Here is a 26,508-nt window from a genome sequence, read left to right on the forward strand (position 1 = left end):
TGCAAGGAAGGGTACAGGAGCTGAGAGAGGTCACGTCTCTTCAGAAAGCAGAGAATAAGAAAGCAGATCGTGAGATAGCAGAGGAAAATGAGTGCACTAAAAGGATTGAACTGCCCCTAAAATGAAGAGCAAGAAATTGGCAGGATGTTGAGATATCTTTTTCATGGAAGTAAAAGATGTTTAATTTGCGCTTCTCAGCACCAATAGTATTCAGAGAAGTGAAATGTCCAGCAGTGGAATGGAAACCTGACACAGCATTTCTCTCTATTACTTTATCATGGATCAATGATGTTAATCCCCATGAGACTGTCTTTCCTGCAAGACCTCCATGAGTCCCTTCATTGCCTCCTCTGAACCACCATGTATGGCCGAGCCATGGCAGCATCCTGCTGGGGAGTGCCAATGGTAAGAGATGAGCTGCGACACCTCCTGTTCCTTGATCCTGCCTTCAGAGGCCAGGTTGCTGCAGTCATATTGCAGGTCCTGCTGCAATGCAGGAGAGACGTTGGCTCTGCTGGAGATGACATTCCAACCACTTGTATCTCCTTCCTGGCCTCCACCATCCCTGATCAGTCACAATTTTTTTCTCAGAATTTTCAATGACAATCTAATTCCTCTTGCTACAAATTCAAAACCTTCCTAAGTGGACAGATAGAGTATTTGCTGGTGGGAAGCAATTAGAACCAACACAGAATAATCACTAACTGGTCATCATGACCCATATTTTGTGGTCTTAAGGGACTAATTTAGTAAGTACTCATACAATGGGATTAGTGCCTTCAATAAACAGTGAGGAGCATAGGGAAACGTCATGGTGGTGGTGCACAACCCACATTACCAGTGATGGTGCATTTGCTTAACACCAGCATGAAAATCATTCCAGAAAGTTAATTAAGACTAATTTTTGCACCCCAAAAATGCATTCATTCCTTTCTTATTGATTTAGAAAACCAAAAGATGAAGGGAATGAAGAACTAGCCTACAGCCAATCCTGAGTAAAGCCTCAGCTACAAAACATGCCGTGAAAAATGAATGTAAGTTGGCTGGGAAATGAGTGCTGTCACAGAGATTGAACACAGGCTGTGAGTCCATAAACAAAGAGGGATGAAAGATAAATATAAAGAGCCGATGGGAAAGTATCTGGGGCATGGATTGGTTGTGGGAAGGGGAGGGAGAGAGGGCTAGAAATCTGTTCTAAGTCTGGTTTTATTTAATGTCTATCTACGATCTGGAAGGAAGCAGTAAACACCACATTCATTCAATTTATGTTTGATGTAATGACTCGTATGAATTAGAGGGGTGTTGTGTAAACCAATGGGGACAGACACAAAACACAGAGAAACCTAGACAGGCTGGAAATAACAAAGTGAGAGCCAAGTGGATGGGCAAAAGACAACGATCTGCAGGAGGAAGCACAGCCTAAAGTGCAGATATGAAGCGGAGAAATGTGCTTAAAGAAGGGAGACAGAAGGTCCTAATAATGGCTGAGTCCAGCAAACTGGCTGTGAGCTTGTGGAACAGAGTCATCCCAAAGGAAGACAGAGGGTAAGTATCTGGACCTATTGATTTATGAGGAATTAAGTCAATGAGATGAGTTTGGCTGCATGACAGCTGAGCAAAGAGATCAGAGTGTGCTGAGGCGTTAATGCTGAGACAATCTGCCGGAGGTGAGGAACCACCCCGGGGACTTCTATCTACTTGGACAGTGTAAACACCACAAAGGAGGAGGAGGACTGATTTATGGTGTGGGGAAGAACGAGGGTCAGAAACAAGCTAAAAGAAATATAGGCTGGTTAAGAAACGGGGTGAGTCGCGTTGCCCTGTGAAACAGCTACCTGTGAAAGGGTCTGACATTTCTTCTTTCTGAATCCCTTAAAGCTAGGCTGCAGAAAGATACAAGAGAGAACAGGTTTTTGTCTTTAAGAGGATGAACTGAATGAGTATGCATGGTAATGACAGTCATGGTGACCACAGTCCAGATTTGTCTGCTAATACATCTCATCTGTTGTAAAATTCTAAGAGGTGAGCCTTTCCATCCCCTCAACTCCCCACACAACATAGTTGTCTGGGAGGCAGAATCTGTAAAACCAGGGGACGGCTACTGAGAACAAAAGGATGAGAGAGAGGCCAAGGAGCTGCCAGAAGGTACCACTCAGGAAAAAGTAATGTCCAGATCAGGGACCTTGACATGTCACAGCTCAGGGGCTGGAGCATTCAATGGGAACATCAGAGACCTGAGCTCATTCGCCTTTTCACTGTGCTGAATTTGAACCCGCACCTCACAGCTCCCCAGAGAGTCCTAACCACTGAGCCTAGCAGAAGGAGTGTTGGTAACCATCCCTCCTGCTGATGCTTCTACTCCTTGTATCCCCTCAAGGGCTTACTATGTTGCATGATGACGAATGAATATGATGTTCTCACTATGCAGTAAGTAGACCACAGGTTTGGCTTGCAGTCCCCAGAAAACATGCTTCATCATTCCTCAGGAGTGACCGCTCTAAAGTAGGGTTAGAGTAAGACATTCACGCAGTCTTTTCTCCTGGAGAAGGGAGGAGACATGATAAAACTTCAAGAGAAAAAAAAAAAAAAAGATAGTGTGGCAGAGCAGACTATTAACTTCCAAGCTGGCTGCTCTGCACAGTACAGATTTGGATGGCTCTGGAAGCAGGACCAGAAGCAGATGATCAGGAGGAACTTGGCTGACAGGCATGCAGATGGCTCAGGAATTCAGGCAATCTGAGGGTGAAATGAAAAGGGCAAAGGAATTCTGAATTCTAGGTTTGGTTATGGGGTAGGTTAATCTGGTACTAATATCTTACAGGATCATTGTTTTGAGGCATCAAACCTCTTATGTACACCACAAGAATGTTCAGAATATGCTGGAAAATTACCCTTCATTTAGATAAGTCCTTTCCCCAGACAAGGAGCTATAACGCTTTGTAAAATGAGATCTCATGCACTGGGGTGAAGGTAAGGAGAAGAGAAAGATGAAAGAAGAAATGCATTGAAAATCATGTTTTCAGCTGTGAGACACTGAGAACAGACTTCCAGCTGTCTGAAGAAGATAAGGACAAAAGTGAAAAAGAGGAGCATTTTAATATATCACTGATGACAGCAGCATTAGACTTGGCAACAAGCTGTATTTCCTTACTTAGACAAATAGTTAATGCTTTTGAATAACTACGCAAGGATGAAAGTAAATTTCCCAAAAAAAACCAATTATGCCTTGCTGCAGGGGGCTGGGAAGGCACCCAAACTCCCAATTCTTGGAGCAAGGGAGGAGTCTCACCATACAGACTCGTGAAAGGTGTTCAAACATCAAGTAATTCTACTTTGATTCTACTTATTATACATGAGTAAAACAGCTGCCTTCAAGTTTAATGAACAAATTGTCACCCAGTACCTTCATTTCCCAGAAGGAATTGCTCGTGCCCTCTGCACACTGCTGCTAGAGTCACCAAATAGTGCAATGGCTGCTTCTGGGGGTCATCTAGTCAATCCATGCCCAAAGCAGAATCACTTGCCCAGTGGCATGTCCCATCAGGTTTAAGTATCTCCAAGGACGGAGACTCCATAACATCTTTGTGCCAGTACTCAACCACCTTTGTTTGCACCGAAGAAGCTTTTTCTCAGTGGAATTTCACATTTTCCAGTTTGTGCTCAGTGCCTCTAGTCCTTTCACTGAGCATCACTGAGAAGAGGCTGGTCCCATCTTTGCAGCCCTCTCTCAGATATCTATGCACATTGAAGAGCTCCCTCCTCCAGGCTGAACAGTGCCATATCTCCAGTGCATCCCCGTACATCAGATGCTTAAGTTCCTTAAACTCCTCCAAGGCTCTTCACTGGACACGCTCTGCTACGTCCATAACTCTAGTATTGGAACCCTGGGCTGGACACAGCCCTCCAGATATGTCCCACGTGCCACAGAGAAACCTCCCACTCCCCTGGGCAAGCAGGAGAGGAACTTTCAGATAGCTGCTGGAAAAGACTTCTTAATGGTGAAGAAAGTGAAGCAATGGAAAAGTATGCAAGGAGACTGTGAAAAGCCTGTCACTTCAACAAGTGCCTAAGAGGAACATATTAGGCCTAGAAGATCCTGATGTCAGGCAGGGGAGTGAATTAAATGAACTTCCAAAGCCCTTGCCGTGGTTCTCAGCTAATTCACTATATGTAAATTGTGGCACCAGTGTTTGAAAAAAAAAATCTTGTTATTCTAAGAATGGCACTTAACCATCTGACACAGCGCTGAAAAACAGCTACTTATTCCCCAAAAGGCAGTTTATGCTCTTCTCCTCTGCAGGATCCTGGCGTTCTGCAAACACTGATAATTTGTCTTCTCAGGGCTCCTGGAGAAAGGGAGGGAATATGAACTTCCACGTTTACTCATGGCAGCTGAGGTGTAAAGAAATAAAAGTCAATATTGCTGGAAGAAACCATACCTATGGTTTCTCATTTTAGAAGCTTAAGAATGGTGTTTCATCACTGTGTTTTTTTTTTCAGGATCTGCAACATATCTTCAGAGCACAGTTCCCATAACAGTGACTATTCACCAGGTTGCAGCTGTCAGGGTTTCCAGAAGAGCAGTCACCATCTGCAAAAAGTTCTGAGTTAAGTGAGCAGCCCATCATTTCATAGGAATGATGTTCAAGATAATAACAACAAAATACATAATAGCAACAAAGTCCAATACCAGGACAACACGCAGTTTCCCAAACCACAGTACAATCCTTTCCTATCTTGAAATCCTCCACCATCACCCTCCAAATTCCGCAGTTTCTGAATGAGGTAACCATGATTCATCCCACAGCAGGTCCATCCTGTGCAGTGAAGAAAAACCACAAAAAAACCTCAGTCTGTGGTCACACGATTATAAACTGTATGACAATGCACACAATGGACCTGAATTATGGCAGCTTTAGTTCTGGCTTGCTCTGCCTTGGCTTGACGGTTACGGTGTTCTTTTCTTATGGGTTTATTTTTTTACAGTTTCAAATAATTCCTTAGGTTTTTACAAAAGCAAACTGGAAAGATAAATTCCTCGTATGGAACCAGCTGATCCGCAGCTGGGTAAACAGCAGAACTGGAACTCTTATATCCTCTGCACATTTCAGCAGGTCTATGGAGATATCCTGGCAGAGTTGCTAATAACAACACATTAAATACCATCTTCAGGTGGCATTTACATTTACATATCTTCAGACATGGTTTAAGCATTCCAGAAGGAAACAATGGTACATCCTCTTTTCTTGAAAAAAGATATTCCTCAAACAGACTTTTATCTCCTTCTGTCACTTCAGCTTCTTTCCCTCAGGTTTTGTTATTTTTATAGCATAACAGCCTGCTAACTATCCCCTAGTTAGACTAAAATAAAGTCACGTTGTTAAAAGTGGGTCATTTGGCTACATCTGTCTGCACTGATGCCAGGGACAAATAACCCATGGTGGACAGGAAATTTATTCCTGAAGCTGTGCTCAGTTCCTGTGCTGATTTCTGAACCTGAAGTAAAACCAAGAGCATAGATTTCAGTTCTGATCTTCCACACGTTTTATGTACATCCAACTCCACTGAATCCTGCATAGTTGTTTCCAGATAACTAACACCAGTGGGTACACTAGTAAGTAAAAATAGGTTTGTATAAATGCATTTTATCATTTAAGTATGGCCAGTTTCCCATGTTAAAAGATCATACATGATCTAATACTTATATCTACGCAATAAGGCCCAGTTAATTTCTTCTTGGCAGTGTCTCTTACCTCAATAAAAGTCATCACAGGAGCATAAATAAAACAATTAGATTAAAAGTACCTCTGATTGTTCAATAAATTCAGACCTGTATACAAATGGGTCTTCCAGCTCTAAATATGTAGAATGACTGAACAAGCCTGACACATTTCCCTACAGATGAAAAGAAGCTGAGGCTTGATGTATTGCATTTAGTATGTAGAGACAAGAATCGCAGAATCAATCATACAAAATAAATGATATTATTATTAATAACACTCAGAAGCCATGTGAAAGAAGACAAGATGAAAGCATGTGTTTAAACATGCCAAATGTGTTAGGGATATCTTACATACAGTTCACTGTGCTCAGATACAGATGGATTAGTGTGTATCTAGGCTAGCTAGCCTGCACAGCAGAGCAGTACATTGGGAATCCAGAACATATATGAGAAAAAAAGGGCATATTTTTACCATGATCGGTGCTACTTACAACCCCAGTGACTTACAGCCTAAGGAACATTAGATTTTTACACTTTCCTTCTTTCTAATAACTGGGCAAAATCCCTAAATGACACAACTCTGAAGGAAATCTTTGAGCCAAGTTAAGGACTGATGTAGCCCATGAAACAGCAGTGGCAGGCAAGCGGGCTAATATCTGATATCTTAGATAAGATTCAGTGATATGGCAGGAACACCAATCCTTGACCAGCACATCCAACTGGTATTTGAATCACATCTACTTCTTCTTATGCCTTCATAGCTGATAGCCACTCTGTATATCATTGTGCACGTTTATAACCACACATGTTCCAGTTTTGTTGTTCCACTAATGATGCTTGATCTGTAATTTATACCCAATGTTTGCTCAACAGAAGAACATAACGTGCCTCAGCGTCAAGAGGGCTAACGTCTACCTGAAACACTGGGATGCTCAGCTCACTACCATCTGCACTAATGTGTACTTGAGATTTTACAATTGAATTTCACTGAATCACATAACGGCTGAGGCTGGCAGGCACCTCTGGGGAGTCTCTGCCCAAAGCAGGGTCAGGTCACCCAGGAGCACGGTCTGGTTTTGAGTATCTGCAAGGACGGAGACTCAGAGCCTCTCTGGGCAGCCTGTGCCAGTGATCAATCCATCTTTCTTTGTAAAGCTGCTTTCTTTTTTTTTTTTTTTTCTTCAGTCTTAATGGAATTTCCTGTATTTTACTTTGTGCCCATTGCCACGTCTGGTTCAACCTTCTTCACCCAATTTATGCACATAGCTGAGATTGTCCTGTGCCTGCTCTCCCCCTGGCTGAGCAGCCCTTGCTCTCTTAGCCACTGCTCCCATGTCAGATGCTCCAGTCCACTGAACGTCTCGACGGCCCTTCACTGTCCTAGCTTCAGTAATGGCCATGTCTCTTGTACTACAGAGCCCAGTTCTGCTTGTCTGTTTCCCCTTGGAAGACATTGCTGTTCCATTTTGCGCCATCCTATTCCCCATTCTCATCCTGCACCCATTCATACACAAAATGAACACTTTCCACTTCGGGAAATAGTTAGCCTCGTTCACCTGTTTACTCTTTAATTCTTTTGTAGGTAGATGGTTGGACGTCCTTCTGAAAATCACCAGATGACATATATTCCCTTGGAAAAGAGGAGGCCAAAGCAACATACCTTCACTGAAGGTAGGCCTTCACCTACTTCTAGTTGACCTGAACTTAGTGGTCACAGCAGAGGGGTCACAGACATTTTTTTCAGTATAGAACAGCAACTCAAGAACAGTTCTGGGAATGCAATTACACTATCAGTATACACTGAAGTCTTGCCTGGTCTTATGCTTTCATCATCCAAAAGAGCTAGCTATTGTGAAAAGGCCTTTCTGCAGGGTAATCCCATGTTCATTTGTCAATGTAGGCAAGCCTTTCATGTCTTATTCCTTCTGCTTACCTATGCTTCTGGGCCAACCTCCAGGAAGACCCCGTGTCCTGCACAGAGAAGCCTCACCACTCTTGTCCCTCCATCTTTCCAAGGTTGTGCCTCTGATAAAAATCTACCCAGATTAACACAGGAATTTAGTGAGAGGAATTGGATATGTAGATAAGAGAAATTTTCCTGGCTTCGTTATTTGGCTGCAGTGCAATAAGAATACCTATCTAGAAATCGTTTCCTGTTACTAAAGGCATCGTTGAGGAATGTTTAATTCTTAGCAGAACTGCTGTGCTTGTTCTACACAAACCAGATGATATAAATAAATAAACCATGAAATGTTCAGAGAAGACAAATCACCAGTCCATCAAAATGCCTGATAAATTAGTTCAACAGAATGGACTACAGGCATGTTCAATGAATCATCATCACCAAGAGTAAATAAATTCAGATTAAGTAAAACTTGATTGAATCATGTTGAAGTTTGGCACTTAACAAAATAGATCAGTCCGAAGTCTCACATTAGGAACACATAATCTCTTAAGATTTATGGGTGTTGTTGCACACCACATATGTTTCTAGGTTACTGTTTGCTGTGTTGAGAACTGGATGCTCTCAGTGTACAACGATTTGCTTGCTTTTACGTATTTTAAACTCCAAGAAACTGTTCTCCTTGCTCCCCTCTTTGGGGTACAGAATAAACTTCTACAGTAGTAAACTTCCTGCTTTCTTCCTCTCCTCCAGACAAATTCCCAGTTTCTCAAAGGCAGTTTTCGGTTCCATCTGATTACTCAGAGCTGTTTGCTGACACATCTGTAACACGTTGTGAAATAGCCAGAACGTGAACGGACTGCAAGCTGAACTCAGTCACTTGGGTTCAGCCATTGGAAAGAATCCTCAGCTTCTTAAATTTGGTAACACGATCCTCACACACTGGCCATACTATTAATCTCTATTGGTAGCCATGTAATAGGAACAACATATGTCCATGGAAATCTTTTAAAAAACAAATCAAGACAAGAAAAAACTTGCCTTTTTTTTTTTTTTAATCAATAGTTACTTTTGTTTAGTGTTTATATTGTGGCAATGTCCAGAGGTCACAATCATGTTGGAAATCCAGATGTGCTGACTGCTATGGAGATGGGGCAAATTTAAAATTTGAAGCAAACTTTAAAAAGAAATTAAAACAAATATAAAATGATAACCATTTGCAAATCTGATGTCAAGTTCTCATTTAGTATAATAGCACACAAACCCCAAATATCTTTGCATTTAAGGTTTTAATTGTGCTACAAATATTGTCTGGGAATAGAGTTACTATTGTCAGCCTTATTATACCAAGCAACATAATATGCAGTTCAAGTACCAGACTAACACTGTGGGGAAAGGACTTGCTTTTCAGCCTGGAATAGAAATCATATTTTGCAAAATGCTTAAAAGAATCAACTAGGATTTACAGTGAGCGTTATGGGTTGTAGGTCGACATTGTCAGAAGCTGATATTTATAACCTGAGTGTCATCACGCAGGCAAAAAAGTCTCATGTCTTTATCCAAGCAGCAGTGCGCCTTTTTGTCTGGAAATACTGATCCTCCTCCATACCCCCAAACCACGTCTTGCTGAAGGACGTTATCTATTCTGTATTTAAAGGGGAGCTATAAGAAAGAAGGGAACAGTCTCTTTAGCACGATCTGTTGTGACTGGACAAGGAGAAATGGTTTTAAACTAGAAGAGGGGAGATTTGGATTAGATATAAGGAAGAATTTTTTACAGTAACGGTGGTGTGGCACTGGAACAGGTTGCCCAGAGAGGTGGGGGATGCCCCACTGGAGATGTTCAGCGTCAGGTTGGATGGGGCTCTTAGCAAACTGATCTAGCTCTAGGTGTCCCTGTTCATCAAAGGGGAGTTGGACCATATGGCCTTAAATGTTCCTTCCAACTCAAACAATTCTATGATTCTATAATTCTGTGATTCCATGAAGTGACAGTCTTTGTAGGGCCAAAGCTCTGTCCCAAGAGGACGCAGTTGTTAGAAATATAACATGCTAAATTTTAAGTATGTTCAGTAAGAGTCAAAAAGTACATTCATTATAAGTATTTTTACAGCTATGGAAACAAACAAAAATTCATGAAAGATTAAGTTCGAATCAAAGTCTTGTCCAAAAGGTTAAAAAATATTGCACACAATAAACAGTGTACACATACACACGCATATACATAGATGCATACACACTAATACTATTCCTTACATCATGACTCCACTCTAAAATAAGCTGAGTTTCTTGTGAAACACAGAAGTTATACTCCCTGAAGGAAACTTGCCCCTCAGTTAGCCTTTAAATCAACCCCAGCAATCCTGAGAATGGAGAGCAGAATCTCACTGCTGCTCTCCCTACAGCCATGGCTTGTCTGGCTGAGGTACATCTCAGCACACATTTTGTTCAAGGAACTGCAGAGGAACAATCTGCAAACATGAATCTGTGTCAAGTTCTGTCTGGAAAATATGGCGTAAGGTGGGGCATCCAAAAGCAAACATGGCCACTGCGTGCACTTGGCAGAGGACATAGGGAAAAGTGGGTGGAAGAACAAGGGACAGTGGAGCAAATTGGAAGGAAAGAAGAACCCTTGTAAGGGTGGAACAAGGACCGCTGTTGCATCTCAGACAGCTCTTATTTCCAGGCACAGCAGCAATACATCTGCTGTACTTGTGGCAGATTGTGTGAGTCACAAATAGGATTTCACAGTCAGCAGCAAACTTGTGAGCCATAAAACCCACTCCCTTCAATTACAAAGTGATCACCTCACAGAGATGCTGTAAGGCTTGATCAACTGATATTTATAGAGCACTTTGAGATCCTCAGATGAAAGTCACTATAAAAAGCTACAGATTTTTCATAGTGTTCATAGGCCACCTGCTCAGACCAGAAGCATTCACTTTTAGCATCGCTTGAGCCAGCTACCAATCTGATATCTCCACGGGAATTTCCTAAAACAGATGTGGCTGTCACATTTAATCTCTCTTTTACTAGGAACTCTGAGAAAAAGAACTCCTGGAAAAGGAAATAAAACAAATTGCATTAAAACTGATGGCGAGAAGAAGCCCCGTAATTCTGTTCCCACAGCTCATGGATTCTCCATCTGTACCTTTCAGAAAGCTGCCATAGTGACTAACTCCACTGGCTTCACAAATTAAACCTGACCTAGATTCGCTGAAATCTTTGTTCAGCAGCTGGTTCGTGTAATATCCTGACTGCAGCAAAGTTCAGAATTGCTCTACAAAGCAGCGGGTTGAAAAGAAAAACAAACAAAATGGAATGCATGTTCCCTGTGCTCACAACGCGCTGGCCAGCACTCCTCTTTATACCCAAGGAACAGCAGAGAGTGGAATGGTGAGGTTTAAATGGCTGCCGTGTTCTCGTGGCTCCGTAGTATGCTCGTGAAAAGAAAGGACTACATTATTTCCTCTCAGTCTTTATTAATGAAAGAACAAGCCCCAGGAGACTGAGGAAAAGCATGATTCTGAAGACCAGAATTGGTTCTAATTAAGCATATCGTTAAACGCTTTGCAGAATTAAGGTTAAAAAATGCAAAGTTTAAAACCCTGTTAGCTAAGGATAGAACAGTTCGTGGGCTTTTTTATGAACTGATCTGAACCATATGAAACCCTTCAGAGCATGGATCAGGACTGGCATCCCTTCAGAATAAGGTTTCCCATGATGTTTTGGACTCTCTGCATTGTGTGTAGAAACTGAGCACAGATGTCCCAACATGTTTCAGGGACTGAAAGCCTTTTGTTCCATGATAACACTGGGAAACATCAATTAGAATCTTATTTAGTGTCTGGTTTGGTGGGTTTTGAGGGATGATTTCTTTTTCTTTTTGAGTTGGCTTGTTCTTATTTTAAATACAATCCAACAAATACCAAAGTGAATCCAAAGGAAATATCTTCTTGATCCTTCATCCACCAGTGAGAGATTCCTTAACAACCAGAATGTGTTGGGAAAGATGTAAGAATGTGCAATCTCCCAGTCACACACATCATAGCTCTGAGATAAATTACAGCCCAGGCTGCACTGGAGATACCTTTCAGGAAAGGCACTATTGCTGCACAGAGATGGGCTGTTGCTGCAGACAGTTCATTATCATTATTGAAAGGGTGGAGGATGCTGTCCCAGAATGGTGACATAAGCATTAAGCATGCTATAGAAAAGTTCTTAAATTCCATTTGCTGTGTGGGCAGTTATTACAGAATAGAAGCTTAAAGTTGATTATCTGTTTTCCACTGAGCAGAATTTTTTTTTTTTTTTTAAAAAAAACAAACAAAACTCTGTAGAAATCACAATAATGCTCTGTGTGGCAGAATTTTTTTTCTCTTTCGTTTTTAGTTTGTCACTAAAAGAGAAATTGCTGAAGGCGGTTCTCCATTAGAGAAACATATCTTGTTGAATGAGTGTAATGGTTACTTATCTCCTAAGCAGTGCCCTTTCAGGCTATGTGCTACAGGCAGCCCAAGGAGAGAGATCCATCTTAAATTGCCAGATGGCAAATTTTGCACATGCTGGTTTATGAGGCAACGTTAACTGGTCCACAGGACACAAACTGGGAGAGAGGTCTCGTAGCACCTGTCCTGGGGAGCTTCAGGAAACTGGATTGCTGTGATAAGCCTTTCACTCCTTTCCTTGGGCAATACCGGGCAGTGTGGATGTACCTGTGCTGGGACCCTTCCTTTCATGCAGCTACTCCCTCAGCCACCCAGGGACCCTCAGCTTCCTCACTGCCAGGCTGGCTCTAGTGGCAAATTTTGCTCTTCTTCTAGTGGAGTAACTGGTGCAGCTGAAGCAGAGACTGAGGAACTGTGAACTCTGAAGGCTCTGATGTACCACCTAAATCCATTGTAAGAAGTGTTGAGATAAAGGCTCTGATGTTGAGTGGCTTCATAAAGACCAGACACTGCTGTAACTGTATGCAGAAGAAGCTGAGAGCCATGTGTAGGAGATAGGAACCAATAGCTTCTGATTCTGCTCTGAGATGCACAAACCATAGAATTATTGAGGTTGGAAAAGACCACTGAGATCATGTACCTCAACATCAATTCACCACCCAGAATGCCCACTGCTCAGTGCCACATCTGCATGTTTCTTGAACACCTTCAGGGACAGTGACTCCACCACTGCCCTGGGCAGCCTGTGCCACTGCATCACCACTCTTTTTGAGAAGAAATTCTTCCTAATACCCAATATCCTAAAACCTGCCCTGATGCAACTTAAGGCCATTACCTCTCTTCCTATCACTGTTACCAGGGAGAAGAGGCCAACCCCCACCTCTCCACAACCTCCTTTCAGGTCATTGAAGAGAGTGATAAGCTCTCCCCTGAGCCTCCTCTTCTATAAACAGGATGATCTCAGTTCCCTCAGTCACTCCTCTGATGCTGGGAGGCAGAAAGTACTGGAGTCTGTTATGGTCCTCTGTGATCAGAGCTGGACTCAATGCTTATGTTAGTTCCTAAAAATCTTCCCACCCAGAGCTCTATGACCTCTACTACAGAGAATTCCAAGGACCTACATGGGTTTTCTCTCGGGACAGAATGTGGTCTCTCCCTCTTTCCTAGGAAGCAGAATTGGCACACAAGATCACATGACAAAAGACAAATGGACAGCTCTTTTCTTGCATGTATCTTGAGATAACTCTTTCTGCTCTTGGGGACTGGGGATGTTATAGAGGACAGAAAGCATTCATCTTGGGGACTATACAGTGGACAATGTAGTGGGTCACCTATGGCACTCAAAAGGAAATAAAACCTCAGCCCAGGAAGAATCAGCAACATTGCACTGCTCTTTGCTCTGATCCATCCAATATGGGACAGAAATGGAAGGTTGCCCACAGCCATTTGCCTTCTTTGTCTCAGGGAGGCTGTTCTTGCCAGGTTTATATGGAAGTTTAAAGAATAGCTCCAGGACTTGAAACAGACAGAGTTCAGTGAGATAGCAGGCAAGCTGCATCGGGCTGCTTCGGTAGCAAGGGGCAGAGACAGCCCAGGTGAGACATGCAGATAGTGCATTTTCTGCTTCATCTCTGAATAAACACTTTTGGGATGTGCAGGGAATGCTGCTAGCATGCCTGTTTCCATTCCCTTTTCTTATTTGCATTATTTCATTCTTTAATCAGTTGAGCTTTAAGTTTTTCAGTAATCAACTAAATACATTTGGACAGGTGAAGTGCAGCATTTATGCTCCCTTAGTATTTCTGAGGTTAAGACTCCAAGCTCTATCTGGCCCAGTGTAGGCCAGCCTCACAGCGTGTGGCCACTGGCCATATAATGATGATCTCAGGTCTGTCCTTGCCCTGGAATGAGTTTACACATAGAAAGAGAAGAGCAGGCTGGATCCATCTGTGGGGCACTCCCTGGTTGCACCCGATGCAGAGCAGAGTGTGCCAGCAAGGTCTGTGCTAGGGGCAATGGGGTAGGTCTCATGGGAAGGTGTGTGATATGTAGCGTGACTGTACTGTTGGGAGGAATTGGGCACCCATCAGAAATTGATCCAAAGAACTGGGACAAGGAGCCACTGACAGCAGAAGCTGCTTTGGGGCTGTTACAAGCACAATCTGAAAAGGCCCTGAGTGCACTGGTGGATGAGAAGCTGGACATGAGCCAAAAATGTGTCCTCATAGCCCAGAAAGCCAACCCTATCCTGGGCTGCATCCAAAGAAGTGTGGCATAGCAGGATGAGGGAGGTGATCCTGCCCCTCTACTCTGCTGGTAAGACATCACCTGGAGTACTGCATCCAGATGTGGAGTCCTCAGTACAAGAGAGACAGAGACCTGTTGGAGCGTGTCTAGAGGAGGGCCACAAAAATGGTCCAAGGGATGGAACACCTCTTCTATGAAGACAGGCTGAGAGAGCTGGGGCTGTTCAGCCTGGAGAAGAGAAGGCTCCAAGGAGATCTGAGAACAGCCTTTCAGTATCTAAAGGGGAGCTACAGGACAAAAGGGGGCAGATTCTTTAGCAGGGTCCATGGTCATAGAACAAGGGGAAATGGCTTCAAGCTCAAAGAGGGGAGATTTAGGTTAGATATAAGGAAAAAGTCTCTCATAGTGAGGGTGATGAAGCACTGGAGCAGGTTGCCCAGAGATGTGGTTGATGCCCCGTCCCTGGAGAATTTCAAGGTGAGGCTGGGTCAGGCCCTGGGCAACCTGATCTGGCTGTGCATGGCCCTGTTTATTGCAGGGCAGTTGGAAGAGATGGTCTTATAAGGTCACTTTCAACTCTAAGGATTCTATGATTCTAATGTCAGTGTTAATATATATTTGAAAAACAGGATGATCTAAGGCTTCCATAACTCCAAACTCACAGAAAAAGAGTCAGGAATTGACAAGAAAGAGACAATCCTGATACCTATGGCAGGCAAGGATGACAACACCGGAGGTGTCCCACCATTCCAGCACCAAACAAGCCTGACCTGAAGCTCACTGAGCTGTATACAGAGCTGTGCACGGAGCTGCATGGCCCTGGGCTGCTCCAGGGTGCTGCGAGAGCTGGTGTGATTGGGTCATTTCACTGGAGAGGTTTCTCCTGCCCTCCCGCATGCTGCTTTCATAATCAACATCAGTTTTCCTCCTACACTGAAACAGATTTCATTTTGGAGAGTTTTTCTCATAGTTGTGCTTTTGGAGTAAATTGTTTGCAGGTAAGGACTGCTCTCTCTGATTGTGTTCAGCTTGCTTTCTTTATTCAAGAGGGAGATTCCTGCACCACAGGTATATACTTACATATATGCACGAGAAATGATCTCAGATATTCTTGCTATAGTAAAGTGGTTTTTCTCACTTGCTTAGAACAAGTCACATTTTCACCATCTTCTTCAAATCTGAACAGAAAAAAAGAATGGAGGCAGAACACGCTGCTGTATGTAAGCATGAGGCACGTTCTCAGTGAGAGCAAATCATCTGAGACTATACCACATATGGGGACTTGCCCAGGGAGTCTGTACTGTTGCAGATTTCCTATCTTTGTCATCTATGTATACATAAGCCTGAGAAGTGGAAGGAAAGAAATGTGAGGGTAGGTTCCAAATGCAGGTGAAATGGCCTTCATATGCTCCGGATTAGCTGACTGACAGCACAGAACTAGGCTTTGTAGTCACAGCTTAAAGCCAACAGCCATAACCTGCATCCAAACAAGACTCTCTTCCTCCCTGCTTCCATTCAGCCCAGTATCAAAGAGGTTGTGCCTACTGCTGACAGCACTGGTGTCACAGGGAAGGCAGCAGCTGGACAGCATTAGCTCATCATCTTAAATCCAAATTGCACTCCTGAAAACCCTTCTTCCCTGTTACTTTAAAACCCCAAAGCACAACCATGCATCTCCTGTAACACAGAGCACCTACAGTGCAGACACTTACACCCAAGCTACATGTTGGTTGTGTGTCCGCTAGCAACCAGCGTGGCTCATTCAGAACAGCTCATTAAGGTGAAACACCTATTGCTGAGGGCATAATGTGGATGATGTAGGTGATTTAAAAGTTTTCTTGTCTGGCTGTAGGCTGTGGACTGAATGTCCCTTTGTGCTGGTATGCCTTAGACATACTCTCACGGCTCAGCTTGTGCACCATGTTTACCTAGAAAGAATACGGATCTTAGCCTCAGTGTAAACCATGCCACAGTACTGGAGCTGGTCATCCCAAGTGGATGGGATGAAGGAGACCCTCTGCAGGCTCCTCCAACATTAGTCAGAGAGGTCCATAGGGCTGGCTCGTCCAACCCATGTCAGACATCAGTGCTCAGTAGGGAGAAAAAGGCTGAAATTTTATAAGCTGTACGAAATGGGAGCCAAGCACAGAATGATCCTTTCTTGCACTCCATGACTCTGCAATGTGATTTACTCGAGGAAGACAGCGCTGCCCACAGGGCTTGCAAAGGTAATTACCGTTGTGTGTCCCTTGCAGCGGAGCACCAGGTGCAGCGGTGCGGTGGTGGCTGAGCAGGTCAGCTCAGCACAGACAGCAGTCCTCACAGCAAAGCTGCACTGCTCACACAACGGGTGCACCGCCAGTGAGTGGGATGTACCACTGTCAGGTGAAACTCCCCCCCCCCAGTTTCAAGCTGCAAATGCCACAGCAGCTTACAGAGAGCCTTTGCCTCCCAAGAAATCAGACACATCAGGCAGGACACTTACATAAGGAGCAGGTTCATGAGCAAATGGCACTGCTGTTTGCCTGGGGCTGAGGGAGGCATGACATCCTTCTTCCCAGAGGAGCTTGAAGGCCCTGCAGCTGGGCTGGCCTCGGCTTTCTCAGTAGGCAAAAGCTGGCCATGGACAGCTGTGAGCCGTGAGAGCTGGCTGGTGGGAAGGTAAAGGTGAGGCGCTTTGGGACCAGCCCTGTGCAGCACCTCCCATCGGTCGGGTTCTGTCCAATTCTGGCTGTGCTAAGTTCCCTTCTATAAACATCCAGAGAGGGAAGTAGGCTTTCTGAATTTGTTTAAATCCATTGTCAACTTATTCATTCCTCTTTGACTTGGCAGCATTCTGCAGTAGACCTTTTCCAGTATTTAAATGAGCATTATCTGCAACAATATTTTTGTTCTTTTGAACACATGCACCAGCTGGCCGCAGTCAGCGGTCGTGGTAGTAGGAATGCTGTCAGGAAAGCTTTGCTCCCAGCTGCCTGCGAGGCTTTGCAAAGAAAAACAGATCGTATCTATCGATCTTAAACTAACACATTAAGACTCTGGGATTTTCCAACCCATCTGGTGTAAAAGGAAGCGGTCAGCACGAATGTGAGTTTGAGTCTGGCTCCAGGCAGAGGGGGACCTTCCAGTAAGCGTTACGTGCAGACTTTCCACCTCCAGCCCAATGAGGTTTGTGGCCTCAACTCCAAAGCGAGCCTACCCACCAGTGGAAGTGCTGATTAAACCACTGAGCTGGGTCCAATCTCCTCATTTAGATCCTATTCAATATTTCATTAACGCTGCAGATGCAGTACTGGCAGGAGAAGTGGATTCACTTCTCCCAAAGCTGGCAAGGCTCTGCAGACACCACTGCCACATCCCCATCAGTGTGGGTGGGTATTGTGTGGGCCGATGCACCCAGGTGGTCGCTTCTGACACCCGGCAACAAAACTCCATCCTCTCGCAGTTTGGGTCAGCATGAGCCCAGAGCAGGGCATATGGCCATGGGAAGCACACTGTAGCTGATATGCATTCATGGCCAGGCATCTGCATGTAGTCCAGGTCATTATATACCACTGGCACCTTCTCATGCTCCTTAATTAATGTGGTGCCATGTGAACCAGCAGAACTAACTCTGTGTCTTTCAGACGGACTCAGAGTCACAAGCACAGGCAGCATGCCCTGTTAAGTTGGTTATTTGTAATGTTGCCCTACGGTGATATTAATTACCCATCTACCTCCCATTCCAACAGGCAGTTCCCCAGCAGCAGAAAAATGCTGTGTCTGATTCCCTCTGGCAGACCAAAGCGGATCGTTGGCCTTGATTCCGCCACTGCTGGGGTGTCTGCAGCATTGTGCCCTGTGCTCACCATCGGAAAATGCAAAAGCACTGTATCAGTGATCATGTGTCCACGGAGCAGAGCAATGCCTTGCAGAAACATTCAGATGAGTTTTGGATTACTACCTTGGGTGCTAGAGGCATGTTAACCTTATTAGCGCAACGCTCTGGCTGAAGCAATTAGCCCTAATTACGGGAGCAGTTATATTGGACTTGGAGGAATCATATCCTAATAGAGTGATATTGTTTTGCTCTTTGAGTTATCTCTGCAGAAACTGCACTGTGTCCTTTGATGAGAAAATGTATAAAGATCCTAGCTTAGAGGGTGACCAGTGACCCTTCCAGGGTAAAGATAACAGAAATGGATAAATGCAATTCCCAAAATGAATATGAGGCTGCCTATGATTTTTTTCTTAGACAAGCAGCTTAACGGGAAAGGAAAATGTATAAAAGCTTGAAAATCCTCTAAGTGTATCTCCACCTAGTTTCTTCCAAACACCGTTAGGGAAAAAAAAAAAAAAATCTAATTTAAGAATAGGAAAGTAATGAAAAATACGTATTCCACAAATTAGCAATGTTCCAAGCCCCCTCTAGATACCCAGGATGGTGCAGAGCTGGTGAAAGCACACTGCCTGATGCACTGTCAGCAACAGCTCACCATTCCTCACAAAGTCGATTCTGTTCTCATTTTGAGTGAGAAATCAAAGCAGAGAAGTTCTGTGATGGAGCCAAACCCTGAGGAGTCTGGGGGACCTCCAGAAGAAAACCCAGCAAGGGTGTCCCCAGCCTGGGTCCTGCCATCCCCGCCCTGAGCACCAAGAGCAAGAACATCCCCAGCCCCAAGAAAAGAGGGAGGCTATCACAGGGTGCCATGGGAGCTGCTGCTCTGCAGGTGGGACACACAGGGAGTCCATAGGGCAAAGTGAGGACATCCAAATAGGACTCCAACACCACTGCAGCAGGAAAGCTGAGCAAGAGCAAGCCTCAAGGGGGTTGTTCAGTCTGGAGAAGAGGAGGCTCTGGGGTGACCTTATTGCTCTCTACAACTGCCTGACAGGAGGTTGTGGTGAGGTGGAGGTTGGCCTCTTCTCCCATGTAGTTAGTAACAGGACTAGAGGGAACGGCCTCAAGTTGCACCAAGGGAGGTTTAGGCTGGATGTTAGGAAATACTTCTCGGAGGGAGTGAGCAGGCACTGTAATGGGCTGCCTGGGGAGGTGGTGGAGTTGCTGTCCCTGGAGGTATTCAAGAAATGCTTAGATGTTGTACTGAGGGACATGGCTTAGAGGGGAATATTGGTGATAAGTGAACAGTTGAACTGTATGATCTTAGAGGTCTTTTCCAACCTCGGTGATTCTATGATTCTAAGAGAAGTGCAGCACCTGGAGGAAGAAACACACCCAGGTGCTGCAGGGCTGTGGCCCATGGGCAGCACTGGAGGTGCCCCAGGAGGTGCAGGGACTCCAGCCACACAACAGCAGCACTGATGGGACCTGATGGGGTGGTCACAGCACCTTGCTGGGATGTGGGAGCTGGACCTGAAGACCCAGCCATTGGCAGGCACCAGGGCTTACTTACTGCAGGGCTGTATTAAGGAACGGCTCAGGCTGGAAGGGATCTGGAAGGTCATCTAATTCCAAACCCCTGCCGTGAGCAGGGTTGCCCGAGGGTCCGAGGAGCAAGCTGGGGGTGATGCGCAGGGCTGCGGAGGCTGGGGGCTGGAGGAAGCAGGTGAGGATCATCATCCCCCCCCATCACCCCTGCAGCCCTGCCAGGTGCGGAGCCCCCCGCAGCCGGGAGCGGGCCGGGCGGGCAGCGACGGGGCTGGCAGGCGGGGGATGAGCTCCCGGCCTGGGTGTGTCGTGCCGTGCGCTGCCGCCGCCCCGAGCGCCGCCGGCGCGGCACCTCCCGCGGGAACCTCGGCCTCGTGTCGGGCTCGGAGGGAGGAGGGAGATTGCTTCGCAGCGCGGGCAGAGGAGCTGCCATCGGCAGCCCCGCAGTTAACCCTCATCCCGCACCCGAGGTCGGACCCTGCGACCCGCCGGGCGGCCGGGCAGGCGCGAGGCCACCGGGACGGCGTAGGGGAGCCCAGGAGCCCTCTGCCCGCCGGACGCGGGTGGGGACCCCGCACGGAGCGGCTCTGCGGATCTCCCCTCCCGGCGGGGGAGGCGTCCCGAGGCGGGCGGGGAGCCGCCGCCTCCCGGTGCGCGGGGGCAGCAGCTCCACGAGAACCCCCCCCCCCCCCGCCGGTGCCCTGCGCGGCCCCGCGCCGCCCCCCGCAGGCGGCGGAGCTCGGAGGGGAGCGCGGCCCCGCGGGGGTCGTCGCCATGACGAGCGCGTGTGCCGCCGGCCGCCGCCGCTGAGCCGCCGCTGTCCCTTCAGCACCGCGGCCCGCAGGCAGCGGAGCGAGGCGGCGGCGCGGCCCCAGGCAGCGGGGATGGCGGCGCGGAGCCGGCGGCCGGCCGGGCGCTGAGAGCAGGTAGGGGAGCGCCGCCCGAGAAGGGGTCCCGGGGAGGGGAGAGAGGACCGGGAAGATGGAAGGCAGGGGATGGGATGGAGGGAAGGGGAGCGGGGAGCCGGCGGGGAGAGGTGGGAGAGGAGGTACGGCTGGAACAAAGGAGCAGCAGCAGTGTGTGCAGTAGGGAGGGGAAGAGAGAGAAGGGGAAAAGGAGAAGGGGGGAAAGGGGAGAGGGAGAGATAAGGGGAGAAAATGAAAGAAAAGGAAAGAAAGAGAGATGGAGAGAGAAATGGGAGAGAAAGAGAGCAGAGAGAAAAAAGAACGAGAAAGGGAGAAAGGAAGAATGGTAGAAGAGAGAGAAAGGAAAAGAGAAAGAGAGAGACAAAGAGAAGCAAGGAAGGAAGCAAGGAAGGAAAGAAAGAAGGAAGAAAGAAAGAAGGAAGGAAGGAAAGAAAGAAAAATGAGAATATCAGTAGGTGAACGTGCTTCAGATTTGCCCATTCTGCTGATGTGCTGATGCCTTGTGCAATTGCATTCTAGGCTTTTATTTCCTACACACCTTTGGAAGGAGGTCACTATGACAGGGCAGAGCCTGAAGGCTTTATCTGAGGCAAATTTTGAAGACAATGAAATCAGCATCAACGTTGGAGGTTTTAAGAAAAAGATGAGATCCAACACATTATTGAGGTTCCCAGAGACCAGACTGGGCAAACTGCTGAGCTGTCACTCGAAGGAGTCGATCCTGGAACTCTGTGATGACTACGATGACACCAAGAATGAGTTTTATTTTGACAGGAACCCCGAGCTCTTCCCCTACGTGCTCCACTTTTACAACACTGGCAAGCTCCATGTGATGGGTGAGCTCTGTGTGTTTTCTTTCAGCCAGGAGATCGAGTACTGGGGAATCAACGAGTTCTTTATAGACTCATGCTGCAGCTACAGCTACCATGGGAGGAAAATGGAGCCAGACCAAGAGAAATGGGAGGAACAAAGTGACCAGGAAAGTACCACATCTTCTTTTGATGAGATCTTGGCATTCTACAACGATGCCTCTAAGTTTGACAAACAACCCTTTGGAAACATCAGGAGGCAGCTCTGGCTTGCTTTGGATAACCCTGGCTACTCGGTCTTGAGCCGAATCTTCAGTGTGCTCTCCATCGTGGTGGTGCTGGGCTCCATCGTGACCATGTGCCTGAACAGCCTCTCAGATTTCCAGATCATTGACAGCAGCGGGACCCCCGAGGAAGATCCTCGCTTTGAAATCGTGGAGCACTTTGGTATTGCATGGTTCACTTTTGAACTGGTGGCGAGATTCGCAGTAGCTCCTGACTTTTTAAAATTTTTCCAGCATGCCCTGAATTTGATTGACCTAATGTCTATCCTACCATTTTATATTACCTTAATTGTCAACTTGGTGGTGGAAAGTAGTCCGACCTTGGCAAATTTAGGCAGGGTTGCACAAGTCCTGAGGCTCATGAGGATCTTTCGCATCTTAAAGCTTGCTAGGCACTCAACAGGTCTTAGGTCCCTTGGAGCCACCCTGAAATACAGCTACAGAGAGGTAGGGCTCCTTTTACTCTACCTCTCTGTTGGCATCTCCATTTTCTCAGTAGTGGCCTACACCATTGAAAAAGAAGAGAACGAGGGGCTAGCCACCATCCCTGCTTGCTGGTGGTGGGCCACTGTTAGCATGACCACAGTGGGCTATGGGGATGTTGTGCCAGGGAGCACTGCTGGCAAGCTGACGGCATCTGCATGCATCCTAGCTGGCATCCTGGTGGTAGTGCTTCCCATTACACTGATCTTCAATAAATTCTCCCACTTTTATAGGCGTCAGAAGCAGTTAGAGAGTGCCATGAGGAGCTGTGATTTTGGTGATGGCATGAAAGAAGTTCCATCGGTCAACTTAAGGGACTACTACGCCTATAAAGTGAAATCCCTTATGGCTAGCCTTACCAATATGAGCAGGAGTACCCCCAGTGAGCTGAGCCTGAATGATTCACTGCATTAGTGTACAAGTCTGACAGCAGTTTGCATGAGAGCTATCAAGAGCTGTGTTTATAAATGTTTTCCTATTTGTCATTTTTTTTTCCTAGAGGGTAATGTTGCTGACACTGCACTAACTTTGCACTTGAGAAACTAAAGAAATTTATATTCCAAGTTGACAGTTTGCACATTCTCATCCTGTTGCATAGGCACCTAATGCTGACTTTTCCATCCGAATGTTTCCATTCCCCTGACATTAGTGCTAGCAGTATAGTGATGATTTGTTACTTCGTGCATTTCCTCATTTGAGCAGAGAAATGAACGTACCCAAGTGGAGTAAGAATTCTCAGCCGTGAAACTAATGATGAACAAAGCACCCGCCACCTATAGCAGTATTTGTAGCAGTTCAGGATCATCTCAAGACAGATGTAGGACTTCCAATGCGTTTCACAACTGTTTTTAAAAAATCACCTGAGAATCACTGACAAGGGACCACTCTTCCCCATCTTTCTGACTGGTAATTTCAATCTTCACATGTCCGAAAACACCTCCAAGCTTCATATTTCAATGGAAGTTGGCTTACTCTTAAGCATGTGTTAAAAACTGGGTGTTCTTGTTTAGAAATGTTATGTCCAGTGATATTTTTTATAAGTTCCTAAGCATAGGCCTACCTCTGTTTCCAGGACGAGGTCAGTTTCTAGCCCTCCAGAGAAGCTCAGCCCTCATTTCTGGTGGCTGCGTGTTCCAAGGCCGTACTGCCACAAGCAACTCGAGGTATGGAGGCCATGGAGGCGTCTCAGGTTCCTGCTCTCAGAGGGGACATGCACACAGTGTGGTTCCAGTGAAACTGGAGACACTCTGTATTTCAGTCCATCCAAATGGTTGAGATTAGGCACACAAAGATGTGGGTTTTCAGCAATTAGAAGCTCCAGTGGAAAATCTGGATTTGTTTAATGAAGAGAAATATTCCCACATGAACAGTGCAGGCAGCATTTTAGGAACTGACATTCATATACTGCAAAAAGACTAATTATAAAGATGCCATATGTGACGCTGAGATACAGAGTCTAATTTTATCAGGAAAGCTTGAAAGCAGGTGTTGATGGCAGCCAATTCCATTACGCTTTCTGCCAAGGAAACTCTAAGGAAAAAAAAAAAGCCCTGCAAGTCACATTTTCCCTCAGAAAGGAACTCACAAGTTACAGCTGAGAAAGAGTGCAAGGGCCTAAGAAAAGAACAGATACAGAAAAAGAGCTTAATGCTGTATGCACTGTGGGCAGATCCTCCCACCAGTTCTGTGACGCAGCCGATGCAAACCCTCTCAAGGGCTGGCCTGTACTTTTATTTAAAAAGAGAGAGAGAGAGCAGATCAGATGGGTTCTCAAGAGTAATCATGAATCTGCATAAACTTATTGAGTGATCAGCCTTTTCCCTTATGTAACTGTTCCGAGATCAAACACTTGTAGCCAACAGGCAGATCCAACCGCTTCCTCTCCCAGCACCCCTGGTGCTCTGCGCTGTAATATCCCGCTGGCACTCAGAGGGCACAGCGGCATTTCTTTTCAAATCCATCACCTTTTCCATCCCATGTACTACATATTGTGTAACAATTGATTGTTTTTCTTTTTAACTTGTGAAGACTAGAGAGGTCCAGAAAATACATTCAAGCACATTGCGACTGAAACTGAAATACTACAGCTAAAATGGCCTTGTTTGGAAGCCCATGTTCGTGCACTGCAACAAGGAGTGGTACCTAAACTAAAGCAGCCAGATTGGCAGAATGAAACAAATATGGTAAGGATATCTCCTCTTTCAGACTATCAAGGGTTGCCATCTGGATCTTTTGATGGTGGTGTTGTATTGGCTTGACCTAAAACCGGAAGGCTGAGCACTCAGGATCAGACTCCAGTGATCTACCAAAGAGTACTCGATGGGAAATACCTTACCCACACACAAAATGTCCTTTGAACGTTGTTCCCTCAGAGTTGATTTAGGCCGTGAACTGAGGGAAACAGATCCTTCCCAGCCTTACCAGAGCAAAACTCTGAAGGATTTCAGCACAGCACGCACAGATGTCAGATGTTGCTCTCTATGTGCAAGCACCAAACAGCCATACACATGGCCCTGAAGACTGACTTAGACTCTGAATTAGGCATCCAAACTTGAAACGCTTTTCACTCTGGAGTTACCCAGGAGATTGAAATACCACGAGTGAAAGAAGAGAATAGGTGGGCTTGTGTAGCACATTCACACGCTCCAGTTGAGCTAAACACTGCACGGGAGGCAGAATCTCCCACTGGTGCCAAGGCCAGTGCAGCTCCCATTAGGTTTGTGGGTTTGGGGCCTGCACAGAATCTCCCACGTGGTGGTTTTATCTCAGTTCCACAATCAGCAGATTCACAGAGCTTAAAACCAGTGACTTCCAGGGCAGTTACTGGAAGAGACCTGTAAACTTGCCAAAGAGCCACAAATTCCCTCAGCTGTTATTAGTTTAGCGTTGCAAAGGTTGGATCCAAACTTTACAACACATCATTTCAATAACCTATAGCTTATCTTATGTTCCAGATTTATTATTCATAGAGCTGATGCTCTGTCATTTCTGCAAGTATTGAGTGGAATGTGTCCAAATTGCGTTTTACTAAAGAAAATGAAATACCCCAAGGAATTATGACTTTTATTGTACCGGTTGAAAGGAATTTTCGTTATTGCTTTTTTATATAAGTGCTTTGGATCAAAGACACTAAATAAATAAAGTACTGAAATTTAATATGTTCTTATTATCATGACAATGACTCTATGCAGTACACAGGAATTCCCTTCATAAAGTTAACTAGCTCCATGTCAGAAGTAGCCAGCCTTTGCTCCCACTCCCCTGGAAGTGCATTCCAGAACCACACTGCTCTCCAAGGCTTGTTTAACTTTTAGCATAATTTTACTAACAGCTGCTTTATATGAGGTTTTTCTCATGCCAGGACTCTTCCTTAGTTTAAATAATTCCTTTTCCTCATAGTGGTTACACGCGTGGTGTATACACAGACAGCAATCATATGCCATTTCAGGCTTATTTTCAGGGGATACCTGCCAAGACTCTTTTAGTTTTCCTTTTTGCTCTGATCATCCTAGGGGATCTACCCTTATTTTCTGCTTTATTTCTGCTTAGATTTAATCTGTTTGAGCTGGCACTGCACACCAATGTATCCTGAAAGAGATTGCTTTGTCCAGCAGCATTAATATTTGCTTAGGCTATTGGAATTTTTCACTGAGGCAGGTGGTAATTATTCCAATTTAAGTAATGTTGTTGTCTTAACTCACTGAATATACCCATGTAAGGAAGAACGAGGCGCATCCTTCCTGCCATCTGATGAAGTAACCTCTATGCCAGGGCTCAGCCTAGTCACAGACTCATAGAATCATTAAGGTTGGAAAAGAGCACTAAGATCATCTTGTCCAAACACCAGCCCATCACTGCCATGCGCACTGACCATATTCCTCAAAGTGCCAGGAATTCTCACTTCTCGTTAAACAGAGAAATGTTTATATTTTGAAGGAAAACTTCAATATCTCAGGAGTCTTTGCAACTAGAAGAGGTTACATTTTGAGCAACCAGAACTTGCTCCAGACTTATAAAATCACTGCTCATCTTCATTTCTATAAATCTAAAAGGCAGAATTCAGTATTAGAGGATTAATTGGCCACTTCCTCCAGTATCTGAAACTTGAAAATAATTATGGTCAGCAATCTGCTTTCTATGGACAGTGAAAAACATTGCATGTGGTATGGGCTGTTGATGTATGCCTGTCGATGGTCACCTTTCTGTTACCAGTGAAGATGCTGCTACTTCTCTCTTTGGGCTGAAAGCTCCAAAGTGCTTAAATGAGGATTACAGTAATATTTCAAATTAGGAAACTTACTTTAGGAAGGAGCGAATA

At 45.4% G+C, this 26,508-nt stretch overlaps 1 protein-coding gene across 3 annotated transcripts; it reads left to right on the forward strand.

The window, feature by feature from the left end:
• Positions 1–1,293: 1,293 nt before the first annotated feature.
• On the forward strand, positions 1,294–25,346 carry KCNS2 (potassium voltage-gated channel modifier subfamily S member 2). Of its 3 annotated transcripts, XM_040695914.2 has the most exons (4): positions 1,294–1,545; positions 7,305–7,393; positions 10,662–11,021; positions 21,134–25,346. In XM_040695914.2, exons 3-4 carry the CDS (start codon positions 10,942–10,944, stop codon positions 22,602–22,604), a joined length of 1,551 nt encoding a protein of 516 aa, XP_040551848.1. In that variant the 5' UTR covers positions 1,294–1,545; positions 7,305–7,393; positions 10,662–10,941; the 3' UTR covers positions 22,605–25,346. The 3 variants fall into 3 exon arrangements, with proteins under 3 accessions (XP_040551848.1, XP_040551849.1, XP_004940031.1); XM_040695915.2 differs by lacking the exon at positions 10,662–11,021; XM_004939974.5 differs by lacking the exons at positions 1,294–1,545; positions 7,305–7,393; positions 10,662–11,021 and adding an exon at positions 20,562–20,614.
• The last annotated feature ends 1,162 nt before the right edge of the window (positions 25,347–26,508 follow it).

The sequence above is a fragment of the Gallus gallus genome, chromosome 2, assembly GCF_016699485.2.
Source record: "Gallus gallus isolate bGalGal1 chromosome 2, bGalGal1.mat.broiler.GRCg7b, whole genome shotgun sequence".
Lineage (NCBI taxonomy): Eukaryota > Metazoa > Chordata > Aves > Galliformes > Phasianidae > Gallus > Gallus gallus.

Bases quoted from the DNA above. Each gene is read 5' to 3' on its own strand.
- KCNS2 (XM_040695914.2), top strand. From the start codon at position 10,942: ATGGAATGCATGTTCCCTGTGCTCACAACGCGCTGGCCAGCACTCCTC. The intron at 11,022-21,133 runs GTGAGGTTTAAA...ATTGCATTCTAG, and splicing joins GAACAGCAGAGAGTGGAATG to GCTTTTATTTCCTACACACC.